Source organism: Varroa destructor, unplaced genomic scaffold, assembly GCF_002443255.2.
Source record: "Varroa destructor unplaced genomic scaffold, Vdes_3.0 BEIS01000003.1, whole genome shotgun sequence".
Lineage (NCBI taxonomy): Eukaryota > Metazoa > Arthropoda > Arachnida > Mesostigmata > Varroidae > Varroa > Varroa destructor.
The window spans coordinates 13683602-13704977 of record NW_019211456.1 but is presented as its reverse complement, the minus strand read 5'-3'; the positions used below and the strand labels follow the sequence as shown (position 1 = coordinate 13704977).

The window sequence follows — 21376 nt, the reverse complement described above, 5'->3', positions numbered from 1 at the left end:
TAAGAACTAAAGTGATTTGGCGAACTTCAAAATCTAAGGGAAAAAAAAATCTAGCATTACGAAGATGATCAGAGTTATTCTGTAACCTGTGAATAAGTGTTCAAGTCGGATTTTAGCTACCAGTTTTCGATCATTTTCAATCATGAAAAATGGTAACTTTTTGAGAATCAAGTCATGGTTCACCCGTCACACACGCGGAAATAGATCTAAAACATTTGCGAGTACGGTCAAGTGGTCTGATGTACTGCCAATCTTTATCACCTTCAGACGTCACATTGTTGGATGTAGTCGTTTGTAGCTTAACAACAAACAAACACATTAGACCAGCTACACGTCTATTGTGTTGTCCCGCTCGCATGTTTATTGTTTCAACATGCGAGCGGATCATCCTTAGCTTAGCAATAATAAAACAGAATAAGACTCATTTGACATGTATTACAAAGTATTTGCTAATTATTTTACACAAATAATAAAGATTTCTCAAATCACGCTCTTTGTGCGCTACGAGAGATTGAACGATGTATAATTCTATAACCTCAACAGCTACCAGCCTGGACTCCTTGGCATAATATCCTATGTTTGAAAGATCTTCAACAAGGAAAATCAACACTTAACATTCGGATGCACTTCTCTTCTCCATGATGAATTGACCCAACGTCTTACAACATCTTACCACTAGCGATCGATTTGACTGAGTGAAAGTTTTTTTTTTTTTAGAAGCTCGCACATTATTAATACATTATCGTATCGCTCTCGGATTTTCCCTGCCGAGACGCCATGAACGGGCTACATTTACTTGACTGAAATAGGTCGGCGATTTCGACCCGACACCGTACAAATAGCTATATAATAAGTGTCGCTAACATACCTAGCGGCGTGTATTTCTCACGGACAAAACAGAAGTCTGCTTATTTCACTTTTGTCATAGTTAGCTTTTTATTGGTAAGTCACCTTCACATGTCATAGGCACTTAATAAATATGGGCACTGTCAAATGACACACAACACTACAATCTTCTATGCAGGTACAATTAAACCGTCAATATACGATACAATTACACCTAATCCGTATATATATATATATAATTGTACATTGCTCCCTGTTACTGAAAGAACCCAAGTTAAATAAAGTGGAATTCAAACACATATGCTGTTAAGGGGACGCCGTCTTTGTGGTACTGAATCATAAATGCGTAGCTGTTTTACTTTGTTTTCGATTCACTCCTCAAGCCAATGCTACTACGCTCTTCACATCCTGTTCTGGTTTTTGTTGATTTGAAAATGCCTTCTGAGCACTGAGCTGACACTCTTCCAAGTCTTCTAAATAACTGGGCTTCATTGAGGTTTGTCTGCTTAAGCTCTACTAGCACGATCAGTTAGGGTGTGCACGCCTTCGAACGAATCATTAAAACAACTCCAATAGCCGACTTCATCAATTGGGTGCCAACGTAAGCGTCTGCCTTAATACATAACGAATTTGACGTTTGAATAAGCTGCTGGAAAAGCTGGTTTCCTGTCCGCAAATTTCACAAAAACTCATGTGGTCTAAAAAAAAATCATAGCCTCGCTCTAAACTTAATTTTGAAAATTTCTAGTTTTCAAGTAATTCACATTGTTAGAAGATAGCTTTTTATCTAGAATAACATTTCTTCACTATCAATAAGCGTCTCGTTACTTCACCGTTCTGTATCCTGATTTTTTTCCACTCCAGTTATTGAATTAGTTCCATCCGATTGGTCTTGCGTATTTACTTTCCTACTGTCCGGAATAAGACATCCGGACGACAGGACCATTAACTACAAAATGATCGATTCGAGATCCTTACGTGTTTACTGAGAAAACTGTGTATAGCTTACAAACAGAGCAACACATTATCTCGACATTACATCTGAGACAGTCCGGCTACGGGTATTATTAGTGATTATTCATAATCCGAATCCAATTACGATCATCCTTATTGTAGCAATCATCCATTTGATCAAGCTCTTTTCTACATTTTGTTGCTGCTACTGCAATATCTTATTGAGCTGCTATAGAATCAATCCTAGCGGTTTTTTCTTTGTTATTTGGAACATGCTTTCTCTGACCTTCTTTGCGAACTAGCCTAATTTGCTGATGTTGCTTTATCCTGCGTCGCGATGTAGAGTTTTCGCCGCTATGTCGTTGATACCGGTGCTCGACACGGTGAATCGCTTGCCCCAGGTCTGCTTGGCGGTCACTGTCTGTGTGGCCATCTGAGCGCGGATTTGGCTCGGGACGATGCGAGTTTCCAGGCGCATGAATGTGTGTATGGACGGCAGAGCTAGCATGACTCTGCAAATTGTCGTGCTGTCCATGGTTTAGGGGCTGGGCGTAGTTGTGGAACTGATCAAGCCCACGTCCATAACCTAAATGAAGAGTACTGGGTTCCAGCTCACCTTTGCTTATGTGATAGCCGCCTTCCGCAAGTTTCACGCTGGCTCCATTATGACCGGAGTTCAGAGCACCGAAGCCATGACCAAAAGTGCCGAGGTCGATTTTTTCGCCATGCGTAATCAGTGGCTGAGGTTCGTGCTTCATATCGAATCCATTGCCAAAATTGAATGCGTTCTTATCGAAGTCATGGTGTTCTTCTATGATCAGCTTATGCTTCTTCTTTACTGGCACATGAACTATCTTCGTCTTGCCTTTATGATGGTGATGTTTTACTATCGACCGGTGATGATGGTGAATAGGTACTGGCACTGGCACCGGCTGAGGTACGGTGATAATCCGAATTTGCGGTGGAGGCGGTGGGGGTGGCGGTAACACGTACGGTTTCTCATCGTCATCACCACCGCCTCCATATTGTCTGTTAAAGCTTAACGCCAGCGGAGCCGCTAGGAGAGCCAATGGGAAACCGTTTTTCATAAGTTTCTTTAGCGCATCACCACGCACCTGTGCTGCCGGCCAGAACATAACCAAGAGCGAAATCAGGCATGGAAGCATAACCGGTACGACCCGCATGTTGAAGACCAAACACTTAAGTGCAAGATGCTTCCAAGAGTAACCACCGCTAGCGCCACACAGACGCAGCAGAAATGAGCAGGACTCTGTAAAGCTGCTAGTCTACAGCACGGATCCGGACAAGCGGCTTGTCTTGCAAGCTCTTCCTACCTCAATCCGATGAAGAGGCATCACCAGGAAAGGGCATCACTTTTAGCTAGTTAGCTTTCACTCCTAGCTAACACTTATCGTCGTACTTGTTAGTTCCAATTGCAGCCACTGCTGTGGAAGTTGTTGAAAGGGTAAAATAGCTCGCCCCATAGATAACGCCAGGGATGGGGCAAAAAGCCTGCCTATCTGTTATGCAGGTAGACACTTTCGCCAGTCAACGGAACATCGTTGCTGCTGCTGCTGTAGCTGATTGCTAGATCAGACAACGTTACCTTTCGCCATTTAGTAGACGTAGCAACTTCATGGCCTGCTGCGCTGTCTATGGCTTGTAAAAGGGGGAGCATTCTATCATTTTAAATTTGTTTACTATATGTTCGGTAGTTGTAGCTAATGTTAGTTATGGTATGATGCTGTTAACAGTAGGGTGAGCCGCGTGCTGCGCGAAACTGTGAGCTTTTTCGTTTCGTCTCGCTCATTTCCTCATTATCTCATGCATTTTATCAGTTGATTTTACTGTTCCACTGTGGTGCGTGCTTTCCTTTTGGACGGCCCGTCTTGTCCCGCTTTCTGTAATTACAACGTCACGCAGTTTCTCTCTAGGAGATAGCAGTTGCAGAGCCAGAGCCCCGGCATCGATATGCTCCATTCCGGTGTGGTCGTCGACCTAAAAAGCTGTTTTCCATAAACGTTCCACAAAGCCCCCGGAGCGACCGGGCGAACTTACTGAAATAAACAGCCCACAGGGATTCACACAAAATCATCAGCCTGGATGGATGTTCGATCAAATGGAATCGTTTTTTTCGCAGCAGCTTGCGCCGGAAGGCGGCGGGGGGGGCTTCGCAATTCAAGCGAAAGAGGCGCTAGGGCAAAAGAGAAACGAACGCGACGACAGTAACGAAGAGAGACAGCGGCGGAAATGATAGAAAGGGAACGCGAGCAGGAAGTTTGAAGTGCTACTTACTAGAACGTAGGCGCCTTTAAGCTGTTTTCTTTCTTTCGCTTTTAAATCAGATTAGATCGATTTAGTTGTTTTGCAACACTTGAAGTCGCAACGATACAGTGCATGCAGCAAGGACAGAGGCACTAAACCCATATTAAGGAAAATAGTTTAACCGTATACACTAGCGCAGCTTGTACGTAACACAACATGTTTGTTCCTGTTTTTGTCCAAGGTGCGCGCTTTTTATTATCTTCTAGGTCTTTTATATCTTCAAGGTCGTGTAAGGATCTAGCAAGGGCTTGTTCAGCAAACACCAGTGACCCAAAATAAGAAACAACTGCTTCTGTTTATAGGCGAGTCAGTCATGCTCGCGGAAATTCAAGGCTATCTAGTGCTTAATTTCTAATAACTGGTTGCATATAGAAGATGAATTATGGAAGAAGCAAAAAATATTTGTTTACGACTATAACATTTGCCAATTTCGCGATTTCCAGAGCTCAGTAAAATGAAGTCGTTGTACAAGGAGTCTATCGTTAATTTTTCAGGCCAGACTAGGCTTTGGTTTGGGTTGTGTTGAGTTTCATATAAACAAACCCCTTCTAAGGTAAAAATTCTATAACACAGTAAAATCTACTCATAGTTGTGCTATTAACTCATCGCGAATCCTTCAGAATTATGTAATACAAACTGTCCTAAGAAGAAGGAAAATATAAACAAAGGTCGACTGCAAGCGTGTGTTCTGGAAGGTGTCAATGGGGAACTCATGTATGCCGTTACGGCATAATGCTTTAACATATAAATTGTGCATGCATACATGCGGTGTATGACGGTACGAGCGTGAGTTAATAGCTCTACATAACTCAAATCAAAGTACCGTTTGCAAGACCTACATGGTAGGTCTATATACGCGCATTAGTTTTGACTCTATACCAACCATATAAAGACATGAGTCTTAAGTAGCTCATGTGTAATAGATTAATTTATTAGTGAATCAATAATACAAATTAGGCTTGACCTTGCTGAAGTCTTTGTTTCGATTTAACCAAATGAAGTAACCTACTTCTCATATCAGGACGTTCTCTTCAGTCTAACTTGATGTATTAAGTTCCAGCGATATTTTTGGATAAACTAAAGTTGTTGTATTGAATATTTCAACAACAGACAAGCTTTCCTTTACTTATTAGAACAGTTTTTCTAAAACTGCAGGAACTATAAAAATGCAGCTTTCTACTAACTTCCGCTGCAAAAACTAGAAGATACACCCCGTCAATCCACTGTGCTTTATCGACAAACGCACTAAAAAGACTTCATACTGCTTTAAAGGGTAAGTTGATTTCCATCCCTATTATATCCATCCAATTCACAGTTTCGTTTGGGCACCCAACATCCGTAAACTTATAATAATCGTCCCATCATCTGTGGTACCTCCTCTTAACCTATGAAAAGTTTCCCAAGTCAATCATCAAGTTTAATGTAATTAAAAGCAGACAATGTTACTTTAAGTCGTGTGTTTTACGCGTATATGATGAACGATCGTTATCTCAGAGCACAAAACTACACTATGAAATTAATTTTACTAACGAATGCATATATATATATATATATATATATATAAAATATATATATATATATATAAAATATATATATATATATATAAAATAACTTTGGAAGTAAGACTTGGTACCCGTAAATAACATGAGACCGTCGCTCAAAGAGCTTTCCGTAAGTCTAAGCTGTACCTCTCTAACACGGCTCCACTGCTCTTCTTCAAGCTTCTTCAAAGTCTCAAATCTGTTTATTAAGGTTAATTATATTTTTTAGTTACTTTATTTCCTCTCAGTAGTATAATTGGAAGTGGTCCATACACTACTGTTTGCAGTACTGCCCGGTAGAGGGCGATTAGGCGGAAATTCGTTGATACATGCCTACATCTAATTAGGTAAGGTAGTATAGATAAACCATATAGTGTTGATCTATCATATATGTGAAAAAATAGAAAAATCTGAATGTAAATATTTGCATGTTTTTTTTTATTGTGTAAATTAGCATAATTTCACGATGATAGCCATACGACGAATTTATCGTGACGATTGAAAGTAATTCCCTACAATATCTTAGCTAAATTATCAGACTCTCTACCGCATAGGCGTCCATTTTTATAGAAAAGTGGACCTAATTCATTTAAGCTCGTCTGCTGAACTGCATAAGCTTGCTTCAGCATCACATAATTGTTATAATTGGTTTTATTAGATATAAGTATTTTAGCTGAATATCTCGTACTGATTGAAATGAGAGAAAAAACACTTTGAGCAATCGTTATCTTAATATATAAAATTTTCATATTCTTTTATTATAAAATTGGTGACCCGCCGTGAACAAAAAAAATTTCACCAACAAAGGCAGTAAAGCGAGAAGTCAATAATAATGGTTTTATCGATAAGTAATTGACAAATAATGGAAATAGCTAATGTAACGTGGAGGTGCCAGACCGTCACTGTTAACTCCTCGCGCTGATCCTCATCCCATATAGACGATGATCGACTCAGTCGCGTGCTGCTTCCGTTTAAGAACCGCTCCGCACCTCGAGACCCTGTATCCCAGTGCCGTCCTGATCAGACTAAAACGGTCGCATCAGAACTGCTTCTGCTGTTTTGAAATACGTGACCACGCAGTAAGTGCTAAGCAGCGGGCTATTGTTTCTACACTAAACAATCTTCTTCCTTTAGCAGTGATGATTCCGCCAGTTCGGAACTTTACAGTTATAGGCTTAAGGCAGGCATGCCAATTCGTAACGCACGCGGAACGTTGCTGCTGCTGCTGCTACTGGATAAGTCATCGTTACTCGTACCACATTATAGTACCACTTAGGCAGTTACCACTGTTGTTATCGCTGCTGTTTTCTTAAGAACAATTGCGCCGTTCTGAAATTGACCGCATCACCGACGTTAAAGCGGCTACAACATCAGCTACCACCGCCAATGAGAGGTACAGATAGATATCTACCACTAGTCACGTCTCCATTGAAAGCGCTCTCTGCTCAGACGATTGAGCATGATCTCTTCCTGCACCATTTTTAAGTAGCACAGCTTAATAACAAAAGTTAGAAGAAAAATGTTGGTGGTAGCGGTAATGGTGGTGCTCAGCATTAATTCATTATTTCGCTCGTATAGGGCCTTCTAAGTTTGGTCAGTTCTATTAAACACTAACATCCATTCTAGACGGTCTAGCAGAGTTCCTAGCAGAATGCGAAACGCCAGTTGCCATAGCAGCAAAACCAGTATTATCATTAAAATAAAGATTTTCCCACAACACCACAACAACAACCAACAACGACCATTCAATGTATAACGGCGTCATCAAAATGTATCTAACATAGCACGAGATATTTAATGACGAGGGCAACAGAACTGGCTAGATTCCTCCTTGTAGCTATTACACACTGATGACTGATATCGATGTTGAGTGATTATTATTGCTGATGTTGTAGCATTGCTGTTTTGTGCTCAGGTTAAACTTAATCTTAACTCTAGTTTCCCCTGTAACCCACATATAGTTACTAACATCACTACAGACATGTGTATGCCGTATGTAATAAATACTTGAATATTGTTTCACACTAGTTGGCTGGATCCACTGCAACTGTGTAAAGCGACACTCATATCTATATTGAAAAGCAAAACTCTCTCTCTCTACATATATATTTTATATATATATATATATATATATATATATATATATTATCTAAAAATTTATTATTCTAAAAGACCTAACTTTATATGTTAGACAATTCAAAGTGAATGCTGTGTCACTCATACCATACGCAGTATCCATGTATAATGCAAGTTTAAGAACGACACAGGAAGGTTTGCAAAATTCGGGAGCGCATACGCGAAACGTGTTGTCTTTAAACGACGGAATGAAGAAAAAAAGCTAGAGATTCTATCAATTCTCCTTAGATTTAACGTCATTGATAAAGACACGTCTGAGCAAAACTAACTAGTTTGAAGACAACAATATTAACACAATCGAGAGAAATACCTCACAACAACCTGTCATTTGCAAGGAGCGATAAGTAAATCAGCTATTTCCACGCAGCACAAGTCTAGCGCGCATTGCGCAAACAACCATTAAATAACAGGTTAAACAAGATAAGATGCACATTGCATGTATACGTGCACCATTGTAACAAAACTTTTGAATAAATTGTGCATTTTAGTATATACATGCGCACATCTATATGTATCGGCTTGGCAGATCATGGCATCGTTCTACGATGACTTCATTATGATAATGCTATAGGTGTTAATTAAGAAAATTATACGTTCTGCTTTAGTAGCAATCAGACGAAAACTTGGTATATTCGAGCGATTAACTGTTTTTCCGTTACACCATTGTCAACGCAATTATATCAAAATTTCGATTTTTTTTTTGCACATTTTTGATTAACTAACGGAAAATACGCCGTTAGGGTGATAGATCAGCTTTTACGAACACTCGCTCTCACCCTCCAAGTACCTAGTGCCCCTTATGCTTTTGTTTTCCACATTATCCAAACATCATATATAATATTCAGCTAAATTTGATAAATTCTTTTTCGTAGCAGACGACATTCACCATTAAGGGAACAATGAGTAGACTGAGTACTTGTGGGTGTGCTCCCTCGATTAGTGCTCAAAAGATCATAACTGATCATATCATTGATTGAAATATACTCTACCTCCACGTATATATGTCTACAAGGGCAAAAACTGGCGATACTTAGAACTGATAATTAAATTCATCCTATCAACTCAAACTGATGGCCTGACATAAATACTTATGCTGTTGAAACAAACATAAGCTATGACTGCCATAAATTAGTGGCATTGATGTTTGGAAAAAGGTTGATTAATCGCGAGGAACAATTAAAAATGTTCCTCCTATTGTTCTATAATATGATGACAGATAGCATGATGACATAGCATTTATGTGACGTGTGTTTATTCGTCATATAAGCAACATAAACTGTGCGAAAAACAAGACAATTGTATGTGTCACTCGCCGATGCACGTCCTATTTTCAAAGTGACAAAGCCTCGCTGTCCGGTGATTTTTACATACGTTATTTCAGCGCGTTGGTCATAAGCAATTGTGCATTTTGACACCACTAAAGGAGAAATAACCACAAGGAAGACTACTTATATCCACGGCTTATTTTATTCCCGCCTCTGTTTCACCTGACGGGGTCTGCAGATCATCAAGAAAACTTAAAAATTTTAAGTGGAACGCAAGACAAACTTTTTTCTTGTGAGCCTTCGTACTCATGCAATATATATATATATATATATATATATATATATATATATATATATATATATATGTATGTATCCAAGGAAAAGTCTATGGAAGAATGAGGTGAAAACATTCATGTATACTACAAACACTACCGTAGTTCTACTTCAAAGGAAGAGAAATAAGCTGGCCTTCACAAGATATCAACCCTCATAATTTTGTTACCTATACACGATGTGCGCATGTTTAGCCGTCACTTGAGAATCGTAACAGTTGTCATAGTAACAGCAAAAATGGTAACAGCGCAGAAAAGCCCCTTCTGTCTTAGCGTCTTTCTGGCATTATGTATACGTCACATAAAACGACATATTAAAATCTCGCTTGCTTGTGACTATAATGTAATACGTTCATAGTCCCTGTTCACACTGTGAATCTCTCAAAAACACAGACACATAACAAAACGCTTTACTATAACAACGCACATTATAGTATGGATATTATAGCGATGGTAGTGAAAAATAATCACATAAAAGTGACAAAAGTATACATCGTCTGCGTTTGGTGGCAAGCCAATGCGAGCTGCCTGATACGAGAGCGTGCTTGTTTTGTAGAGATAATGGTACTTCGGGAGCGAAGTAGGCGATGAAAGCGCGACGACATGACGTTATGATGGCGAACGGTGATAAGGTTTTTCTCGCGATTTATTCGCCTGGGCCGAAAAAGCTTTTTCCGAAAAGTATTTTTCATATGAGGCTTCTTAGAAGACGGGAAGCATTGGATGCACAAGACAGAGTAACATACTTAGCAGCACGTTATATGCATATAGAATAAAAATATTAAAAGAATTATTATTAATATTCGATGTAAACAGCATTATGATATATAAGGTAAAATATAGTCACTACGTACCTGTCAGTGTTCGCACGCTATATGTATTTTGTACGTTAAACTATATGTATTTTTTATTTTTTATATCATTTATCTGATGATTATACGGTATCTTACGGGCATCTAGTTAACATCGAATATATATTTATAACGACACACGTGCCATGTTTTTCCTGTAGCACAAATTGTCTGTTGCAACGCGAGAAGACCATACGGCGCAAAAACACAGCTGTGTTGGCTTGCAGAACGCAATACCTGAGCTTCCAAAAAGATGATCGACCACTTGGGAACGCATCCACATACTGTTCTGCTAGCAGTCAACAAACTTGAGTTCATGATGGAAATTGTACGTCACATTTTGGTGTAATTGATAATGTATAAATCTTCAGCCTATTTTCATGACAGACCCGTCACTTACAGAATGCCTTTAGGGTAGCGCTGTCTTCCCTTTTTTCTTACAGAGACTGCTCGCAAAATGGTCGAAGCTCAACTGTCAATAATAATCCTTGTCTAATTAAACAAGGTTAGGCATTGAAACCAGTAGCTGGTTTCTTCCAACTATTTGTAGGTAAGACATTAGCTCTTCTCCCAATAATACTGCATTTCGAAATAGCTGTATTTGAAAATGGAACGTATTCTGTCATGTACGAACGTGGAATACCTAGAACCTGTAACACTATGCAAACCATTACAGATGTGGGTGTGCGTACATTTATATGTTTACGTGTGGAGACAAGCGAGGAGCACATATTAATGGACACAAGACCATTTGTCAGTACGGATAGTTCATATGAGCCGTATCCGTCCGAATGGGGTGGTAACGTGTGTGCCTACTGCACCCAGAAACATGCAAGTAATCTTAAGTTGGAAACCGAGGTTGAATGTGCTGCGAGCCATCTTTTTGAAGCAACGCTAAGGGGTTTTACGGATTAAAACCCGAAACGATTATAACATCTCCCAAAACAAATCGATGCCGATTTAGCTGGTATTATTGCTATATATGGATTTGCTTAAATATTTATTATAGTAGCCATAACTCTTCACACAACATTAACGATATCAGAACCTATTACTACAGCCGTTGAAAAAGTGTAATCTGCATTTGGGCTACGTGTGTCGTTTATTAATGTGATTTGTATTGATTAGCAAATTAAAAGCCTACTTATTGTAACTGCTTTCTTCCGATGCCTCAAAATATTAAACTCACGGCTGCCTTCAAAAAAGAACTTCCAAGTTGAGACAATATCTCGTTGCTATTGTAATGTATTTGTTTTTGGTCACAACTGACAGGCCAAAGAACTGACTGAAATGTTGGCCAACCTGAATGCATTATTGTTCCTCCGTGGACACAGTAACTGTCACCTAATATCGGTAAGGTACCCACTTTTAAAATTTATGAACGATTATTTTGTCTATGAACACTTTTTGGGTTTTGGAGCGTTATGTTATTATCATCATTAATTATTCTACGACACACTAGTTATGAAAAGAGGAAAATAAGCACACTGTTTATGTAAAGCGGATATGTGGCGAAAATACGAGTTGAGCACGGAGTTTTAATAGTAAAGTGAGATTTATAAAATAATTGTATGAATATATTACGCAATAATAATACAATATAGCATTTTTCAAGTGATATATTTTTTATTCTAATGTACATTCTATGCTCAGGAACCACAGCTAGGTGCAGTAATCGTCGACAAGCATTTAAATGTACGCATCAAACCTACATAGGCTTACTCTAATGAATTGATAGCTTTAATTACAATCGTTAGTACAATATTGAAGGTTGCTAGAGATATTAAGGAGGCGGATCATTCATTAAGTATGAGATAGATCATTACAGGTATTTAAATTCATTTTATTTAGAAATAGTTTCATGGTTGAGTCCAGCGGGTAATTGATAATCTGGCCATGCTTTTGTAACTGATATTTGTGATGAGAGATATGACATTGTAAGTTAGGATTAGCAGGTCTTCAGGTCTTATGAATCTGAGGGGACATTGAACATTGTTCCTAGCTTAGGGCGCTGTAAAGTTAGGGCTTGCGCATGGATATTCAAATAGTATAATCAACAGAGTACATATTTATATTTATCATGCAACAATTACATCGTTTTAGATAATCTGAGATAGTCCTATAAAACAATTTTAACAGAAAGCCCAAACCGCTATGCACTAGCAAATAGAACCAGGGATAATGCTTCATGAATAAGAAAAGACTTGTACCAGACAACCAATGGATTCTGGAACGGATAACAAACAGATGTTACGCTGTTGTAGGTGAATCCGGCGGAATTTAATACCTTTTGAATTAACTGAGTTAGAATTAAGATCTTATACCTGTTAGTGTATTTTACTTTTGCACGCTTTTTCTAGCGCTCCGTCGGCTTTTCGCAGCTATGCTTGCCACATGAATGTTGTCTCCTAGCGGTGCGTATCTCAGGAGTTACTAATAAAGTCTGCCGGATTCGCTTGTTACAGTCTAATATTGGGCAGAGACTTGGGCCGAAATTAATGAAGAAATGGGATCGAGGAACGCTCCGAGTAGGACAGGGCTAAACCAGGTAATTGTGCCAGAAAAAGGAACAGACTCTCGACATAAACATATTGTAAAACACCTTTGCCATTACAATGTCTGTTAATGAAGCAATCATTATTGCAACAGGAAGAAAAAAACTATCCATTATTTTACTCCCCCGAGTTTGAGACGAAATCATATTTTTACTAAATCATGGTACAAAATGATCTTCACCAAACCACGAAAATATGCCTTTAACTGGAGTACTGGCGCTGGGAGGCTGAGAAAGTCTATAAGTTCAACTTTTCATTGTAGCGTCTAACCACACTATGGTTAGAGATTATACGCTAATATACATGCATTTATGCCGTGCTCCTACATAAATTCCAAAGTGGTTGACCAAACGATTTTTGCTGATGCAACTTTTCAATCAACGTAACAGTCTGGGGTCGATATATATATAATGGATAAAAGCTGCAGAAGGTAGCACTACGCGTATTCGCGCAAAAAAGACCCCTACCATTCTGTTTGTTCCTATTCGACTCCTTTTAACGGGTACCACATCCCTCAAGCGTTTTTACTGCTCATCACGGACAGAAAACAGGACTGATTTCGCATTGGACAGGTAATATGTTGACATCTGATGCACATCCCGAGGCCCGGCTTCCGCGTTGGTGGTGTATTTCCACCGACACCTGCTAAGTAAATTGCAACGAAGAATTGATGCCTAAAGTCATTTACGACTACTATGAAGACCGTATGAAAGCGCTGAGAGCGTATGAAGGCGCTAAAGACGCCTTTTCGAAAGCCTGAGGAGCACACGCGCCAATGTTACAACTGGTCCGATTTGCGTTCTTTTACTTTTGAGTAATATTGTTCTATTTCATTTACAAACAATGTTTAATATGGACTAGATTTTCCAAGAGAGTTATCACGAAGGCGGCAGTTGTGGTGAGTTATATAAAAACTCACTATTTGTTGTGTACCAGCCAGCATAAGATGCACCTGCACACTGCTATCTACTCAAATCGTTTCGTTGTTTTTGTTGCCACGACCGCACCCCTATCCGACTAATTTCCTAGAGTATAAATTCACCATAATAATAATAATAAACAAACCAATTTACTTGTTTATTCAAGAATCGACACTTGTATTAAAAAAAAAAAATATATGAAGATCATAAATGAATGGTGAAACAAATATAAACGGATTTTGAAAAAGCTAACGACCAAGGTTCTCGCCTAACTTCCACTGCAATTAATTATACTTCATATATGATATCTAAGTGTACTTAATTCGCCTGCATTTCGGCTACAATGTCTTCGACGGTGGCGTAAAAGTCCTGCAAGAACATAGAATGCAATCTGAAGTGTAATATCATTCACGGCCTGATGGAAAAATAACTAAAACCAAAAAACCAGTTGTTAATCTACAACAGAATCTGCATAATATTGTTGTTCTACAATTTAGCTATAGTCTATCTCAAGCCGTGCCTATCAGATATAGTAACTGAATTTTTATGTGTTTAATTTGGGTCTGTCGAATGCATCCCCGTGGTTTAGAAATATTTCGAGGTCACGATCTTTTCCTAGTGCAGCTCTTTCCTCAAAAATAGCATGTAGAATAGTACTGAATGAAAAACTTCACTGCTTAATTGTAGTTGTTGAAATAGTCCGACACACGGCTAAAAATTACAATCAATAATCCGTACGAGTATTAGACGAAACACTCGTTTATAAAGCGAACACTGTCACTTAAATTTCTGCCACGACCGAGAAGAGCTGATCTTTTAAGTGCCAGTTATGTCAACCTCATAACAACTTTATAAAATATTTTATCCTGCATAAGGGTAAATAAACAGAAGGGTTTCATTTGATCGGAAGTCTAATAAACGTCGTTAGGAACACTCTTTGAGATCATACATTTTGAGCCAAGAACTAATTCCTGTTAGACAAACGATGATCAATATATCGTGAACCGTACATGTAGCCAACAGTAAAATCGGACGAACATAGAGTGGTCTATTTATTCCGCCAAAATCAACTTCTAATACGAGTTAGTGGCAGAGTTATGTGCGACTTCAGTGCTCTGATAGTCATGGTCACATTATGATGAGCAAACAAACATTTCTCTTGGCTACCTATATCGTACTCATTCAATTATCAAACAGGCACTGTTGTTTGGACACTCGTTCGGACACTGTTGAAAAATACTGCACCGTTCTAGAACAACAAACAAATACAACTTCTGTTAAAATTGTGACCAATAAAAAGCTGTTCAAATACCAAACGATTTTTTTCATAAAACCATCACTGTTGCTATATTGTGCCATATGAAGTGGCTATGATTCCCGCCTCTGCTTGATGGTAATAAGGCCTTTCATAGCATCGAACGAGTTACCGTCGGGCTGCAGGCGCAGCATTTCGCCATCAGGTTTCTCCGCCAGCAGGAAACCGTCCTCATCGACGCAACGTATGGTAGCCCGGGAATTGACTGCCTCCACGATGACTTCTTCGTCCGTGTGTAGCCAATTGGCGTGATACTCCTCAAGAACTTTTGATGGGTCTTTTTCGTAGAGATCCAACAGCCTCTCGAACTGAGTTAACTTTACCGCGATGAATTGTTCCACTGTAAGTTCCTGGCTGTTTGCCAAATCGTTGACACACGTGAGCGGCTTCGAGTTGCTGATATTGACTCCGCAACCGAAGTAGTTGTAATATTCGCCCGTTGATTTCATAGTGCAAGTCGACAGGATTCCGGCAATTTTTACATCGCGTTTGAAGTATACGTCATTTGGCCACTTAATGGCAATTTCAAGGTATGGGTAAATAGATCGAATGGCCCGAACAATGCTCAGCGCTGCCAGGTGTTGAAGGAACGACATTCTTTGGGCGATACGATCCATCTGCGATAAATGTAATACGACACTATACATGGCGCATCCGCGAGGGCTAATCCACGAATTTCGCCCGCGGGCTACAGGACGAATCTGGCGTGTGGCCACGGCCACCGCACCATGGACCGAATCGATTGTGCGGATCGTTGACATCGTCGTCGACACATTCTCGGTGTAGAGAATTGTTCGGCCTATTTCGCGCGTCCGCAAATACTGAAAATATTTCTCCGTGTTGAACTTCGAGCGGTCCGGATGGCCCAACCGGATCGGAGTAAACTTATCATTAATCGGCTCATCGTCCGAGATCCGGAATTCTTCATCGGCAAGTTTGCCATTAAAAAACGAGTCAACCTGTTTGTCTGTCATGAGGTAACCTTCGGTCTTCGAAATCGACTTGTCCGTTTGGTCGCACAAAATTCCTAGACCCTCGAAATATTCACGAAGCGCCGAATCGTCGTCCGTCTCCACGTGAACAGCTTTAGCTAGCAAATCTGTGTTTACCAGCGCTAGATCTCCACCCGCAATAGCTCCACCTGTCAGGAAGTAGTTTTCTAGATTAGCTTTCATCGCTTCCGGCCATTCTTCTGGCTGAATTTGGCTTAGCCAGAGTAAACGACAATTACGAATCCACGCCGGTGACTGTAGCTCTTGCACAGTCATCGTATAGACTAGATACAGATCTGGGTCTATGATATTCTCAATACGCTTTTTCCATTCAGCGTCATCCTGACCGAATACCAAAATATGTGGTGGTTTCAACATGAGCGAATTCCTGTGGTCTAACGGGGCACTGTCACCCGTAATTGCTACATAGATCGGGCTACGCACAGTCGATTTTAAAGGCTTAAGACATCTGAAAGTTATCTGCTGTTGAGCTTCGATTAGCACGCGTCTAGCTACGGGTGCTAAAAACATTAGCGTCCCGACTGTTCTAGTCTACACAACAACGGTCTACGGTCTACGGCTACCACTTCTCGATAAGTATCCCCTAGAGGAAGAGTAACGATCTACCGGCACGATTCCATTCGTTAATCGATGAGTGGCGGATGCTTGTTATTGATATCGTTTCTGGCCGACTTATTTGTCGTAGCTTGAGGTTACACACCAATCCAGCCGTTGCAACTTTCTCATACGGAGAGGGTTATTATGATTAGAAGGAGCTTTCTATTGAATAAAGCGTCACCTCTAAAGTATCAGTGACGTAGCACACTCACACTCATAGCAAACACGAGGACGTATCAGCAAAACACTCACTGCGCTAATCCAATCATTTCACGGTTTGTCGTAACGTACCGGTCAGCAGCACCCGGAACGAAAAAAGCTGCGCCGCAGCAGTAGAAATATGCGTAAATAATATACCCAGTTAGCTTCTGTTCTAACAGGTTAGAGAGAATCAGCACAAATAAGCGCGTTAAACAAAACAGACACTTCAAAATAGAACAAACAAAGTTTTGGCTAGGTTTTGAACTAACAAAACTCGAATTACATTTTTATTTTGAGGCATAATCCAATTGGTTAATATAAATGGTACAGTTGTTCTAAGGCGTTAAATTCGAAAAAAAAAAAAAAAAGCTTCCCTTTTCCCAAAATCTCGGAACCGGCAGATTCGACACTTCCATATTATTTAGATTATGTGTGGGGCTGACGAAGCTTTTCTTAAGTAGCAACTATACCACTAGTGAGTACCTACTTGAGAACTAGACGTAAAAAATGTAGCTGCTTTGGTTTAGCGAAATTTATTGTACTATAAGGTGGATAGAAGATAACAAATAGCAGCAATAGAGAAATTTAAATAGTAGATATCAAATTTGATAAGTTGAAATAATTCAATAACAATCATTTCCGCTCGATTTGTATAAAAAGCGGATAACGAGCTTAGAAACAGTTCAGCTGCTAGCGAATCGAAGTCCCTCCAGATACAAGTAATTTAATGTGCCACACATGTCTAATCTGATTCCATGCCAAACCACATATACTTTTCATTCTTTTCTAAACACCCTGAAGGTGCAGTTCCTTCCTGCGCAGGGTCTTCGGCCAGTTCTATATACGGGCGCTGTTACCCCATTTGTCTATACAGCCTAATGGCTACGGGTAATAAACGACGTGGGAAAGTGTAAAGGGAACGATTCGGTGTTTTCGATCAAACCTATATTCAGTTTAATGGACGTTACCTTGGTCTAGAAATGCTTGAAAATAATTTGCATGAATCGAAAAAGAAAGGCCAGACATTTACGTGTGGGTTGAAGTGGCATACTGGAAAGCTTGGAATTCAGCTACAGTCATGTTCGCTGGGAGCAAATTTATGTGAAAAAAACTGATCATCAATCGGCAGCTGTGTCGTAATTGAGGGTCTAAGATTTAGATGTCTACTTTTCCATTTATATATTTCGATTTTAAGGCCTTAGTTAGAAGAAACAAGCGTATGTCTAATGAATCGTTTGACCCCGAATGACCTTCAATGAAAGCTAGGCATGATTACTCTAATGTACAACCCGATATATCTACCATATCAATGAAGACGACCATTCATCTTTCAGAATAAGAACAGCATCTCATTTATTTAAGCTGCTGACTCTACCGTGATTAGAGATGTGCTACGAGAGAAATACGCATTCTATTAGGTAGTATTACTACTGGATCGAGCATAGGGAGGACGCCTTTGACAACTCCGATTCGTATACTGCAATGCAAGTTAGAAGAGGGGATCAGTCAATACCAAATGACTCGCAAGAGTCAAAATTCGAATTTTGAAAAACATATCAGCGGTCAGTCAAATAAGAACTTGAAAAATACTTACTGGTGCATACCACCAAAAATTACTTAAGAAATAATTGACTTAATTTATTGAAATGTGAATTTACGATTCACAAAATTTCATTAAAGAATAGAAAGCTGAGCAATGTTGAGTAGATGCCGCTTTTTTACAGACCTAAAGTAATCGTGGTACATTCTTCCACTCCGAAAAAAACGTTAATTAAGCAATATTTTTCAGCGCATAAAATGTTATACACACCTTATTACCACTGATTAGTTTCACAGACTAGCTTATTGCTAAATATGCAATGGAGAGTACCCTCCCTGAATGCTGTCGCATATTGGGTAGAGGAGCAAATTTTTATATTTAAACATGCGGGTAGTTTGAGGGAAGGTGTACATTTTTAGACAGAGGTTACAAATATCCTTATTCTATGCAATTCTCGGCCATAGTACTGTGTATAATCAATGTTCATGGTTTAAATATCGATTTATAATTTTATTCGATTTATAAAAAATAATCTATAGCAAAAAAAGGGGCCAAACTACAAATACACAAAATGCAGAATGTTATTAACAACAAAAAACCAACATCGCCAGGTTACTCGATAATATTTCACCGTGGCAAATGCACTTTTTATTTTAGATCTTTATAACAAAATGTATATACATATAATATAACAACTGTATATGATAAAATATGACGAAAAAAATAGGAGTCTATACGAATTGTCAAATTACCTTTTAGTACATAATTTTATGAAACTATTAATTTTTCATTAACAAATCCGTCTGCAGAACTTGCTGTTTCTCCCTTACTAAACAATGTCCATTCATCAAGGATGTGGTTAAGCCTAGGTGGCCGAAATATCTATGAAATATATATGGCAATAAAGTTTAATAATATTAATTTCTCAAACGATAACCGAACTCACCATCAAGCTTTGAGATGACTTCTTCAGCTGCTTCCGCTGACGACACAAGGAGAAGGTCACGAATCGCTGACGTTGGAACTCGCTTATGGCGATGTTGTTCTGCTGACTGAACCAGCCGACGCAAGTTCTCCTAGATGGCCAAAATGCGATACAAAAATTGGCGACGTTGTCTCAAAATAAGTAGATATTGCAAAGCATCTATAGCCATATAGAACAAACATAGACTAAATTGTTTGTACTATAACAAAAAAGAGATACCTGTGGAGTGTAAGTTTGTGATATGAAAAGCAAATGGTTCTTCAACAAATGAGATAGGAATGAAAATAATTTAATAATTCGTTTGTGCCTGTCCATTGCCTATTTATAACCAATGATGTTTTAGTAGTAATGAAAAAACGTGATCTTGCATAGTGCATCATCATCATACTAAAAATGTAAGCATAAAGCTTGCGCTAGCAGTTGTTAGATTAGAGTACCCACGATCTTCTGACTTTGTCTTGCTTGCTGTTTCTTCATAAGAAGAAGTTCTACAATTACACTCTGTTTTGTAGGGTCCACCTCCTGCGAATGCAGTCAACGAAAAACAGGGAACAATAATTATAGAAATAAGTATTCACCTCTTCGATGTCTACCTAGTGATATATGTTCTTTATAGAACAGAGAATCTGCCTTATTCATTATGTAGCGACTGCAAATTTCCGATACTTATATCCCTGTACCGGGTAATTTAGTGTCGATTCTACCGCGAGTCTTCGACAATAATCCGTATTTGCGTTTAATCGTGAAATGAAATAATTTTCACAAGCATCGTGTGACCTGGGTGCTTTATAATATATTTGAAAGCTACAAAAATGTTCGTTTATTTTTGTGGGTGTTTGTTTTTCTTACAGCTATATGGTGCATCAGTCCCTGTGTAACACAAGTAAAATTGCACCGATTTCCTCTGTGTGTTGTATACGACACTAAGCACTAAAAAAACACACTGTTTTTAACCTTGGCATGCTAACTCTCTGCGTCGCTGTAACAATTGCCAGGCTCTGAGTCAAAATAATTATAAATTTAATCAAGATACAAATCTCGTTTCATTCGTGCAACGTGCGCATCATCATCATCGATTCTTTCCCACAGGAGAAGCCGGTGATGCTGCCAACTGTAATTATCTGTTTATCTGACTAACATAAAATAACGACAATCCATAATCGTCGCTCAGGTTTCTGATGCTCAATGTCTGGATTTTTTCGTGTGTTCCTTAGTTTAATAGAAATATCTATATGACTGTAAAAATATCAAGTTAATTGCATTTCCTACACACTCTTTCATCCTCTTCGGCAGACTATCCTATTCTACAAATAAACCTATTGTATAAATGCGACCTTAAAGTAGTCAAGCAAAAAATACTGTTGCCAACGTTAACTATCTATTACGTATCGATGCATTTGGTAACTTTAAGTAACGTATATAATAACTCGTTGCAGGGTTCTACAACAAAGGAAACCTTCTAACGCTTTCTCTGAATCCCTGTTAGATTCAAGCCTTAATGCTTGGCTCCACTTACCCGACCATTTATGCGAAATCCTTCCATGAGTGCGTTCGTTTGCTGCATGAGATCGTTTTGCATTTTCTGACGCGCTATCTGCTCTTTATTAGCTCGAATTACAGCCAATTCAACTGTAGCCTGGCGTCCCATAACATGGACAGCTGCGTACGAGTCGGCCAACTGCGCAAGCAACGATTCATTAGCCGGTTTAAAAGAAAAAAATCTCTCGTGGCCGAATTCCGGGTCGGTGCTACCAGACACTCGCTCGGTCGATACCCGTTCATCTCCGGGAAACAGCGCGTAGCAACAGTAGATCGCCTTTTAGTTGACGAGCGGACAAGACGAAGGAAACGTTGTTTATTGAAACTTTTCGGATGTTATTTCTATCTTACTTGTTTGCGCTATACCAGTCCCTATGTAAGTTAATGCATACAATCTATATTCATATACGTTCTGATGTATGGCGCTGCGTGCTATTGCATATAGAATCGAAACATTACAG

At 39.2% G+C, this 21376-nt stretch overlaps 2 protein-coding genes across 12 annotated transcripts in view; both read right to left on the bottom strand.

Annotated features, from left to right (window-relative positions):
- Window positions 1-6390: 6390 nt before the first annotated feature.
- LOC111248446 (kinesin-like protein KIF28) overlaps window positions 6391-21376 on the bottom strand; it is a 27010-nt gene continuing 12024 nt past the window's right edge. For 4 of the 11 annotated variants that reach the window (XM_086984733.1, XM_086984731.1, XM_086984728.1 and 1 more), the window contains 4 exons: window positions 20893-21192; window positions 19818-19898; window positions 19338-19467; window positions 11854-13447 (listed from right to left, as the gene is read on the bottom strand). In XM_086984733.1, coding sequence (XP_086840859.1) covers window positions 13320-13447; window positions 19338-19467; window positions 19818-19898; window positions 20893-21192 — 639 coding nt within the window. In that variant the 3' untranslated portion in view covers window positions 11854-13319. Of the gene's footprint in view, window positions 6996-11853; window positions 13448-18177; window positions 18329-19337; window positions 19468-19813; window positions 19899-20892; window positions 21193-21376 lie in introns of those variants that run through there. The other 7 variants (XM_086984730.1, XM_086984729.1, XR_015324579.1 and 4 more) reach the window with 7 other exon arrangements.
- Window positions 11854-16563, bottom strand: Hcs (holocarboxylase synthetase-like protein). Its single transcript, XM_086984741.1, has 2 exons — window positions 15153-16563; window positions 11854-13830 (listed from the first exon to the last, which is right to left on the bottom strand). The coding sequence occupies exons 1-2, from the start codon at window positions 16561-16563 to the stop codon at window positions 13823-13825; spliced, it is 1419 nt and encodes a 472-aa protein (XP_086840867.1). The 3' UTR covers window positions 11854-13822.

Coding starts and splice junctions, on each gene's coding strand:
- Hcs (XM_086984741.1), bottom strand. CDS start 16,563: ATGTTTTTAGCACCCGTAGCTAGACGCGTGCTAATCGAAGCTCAACAG.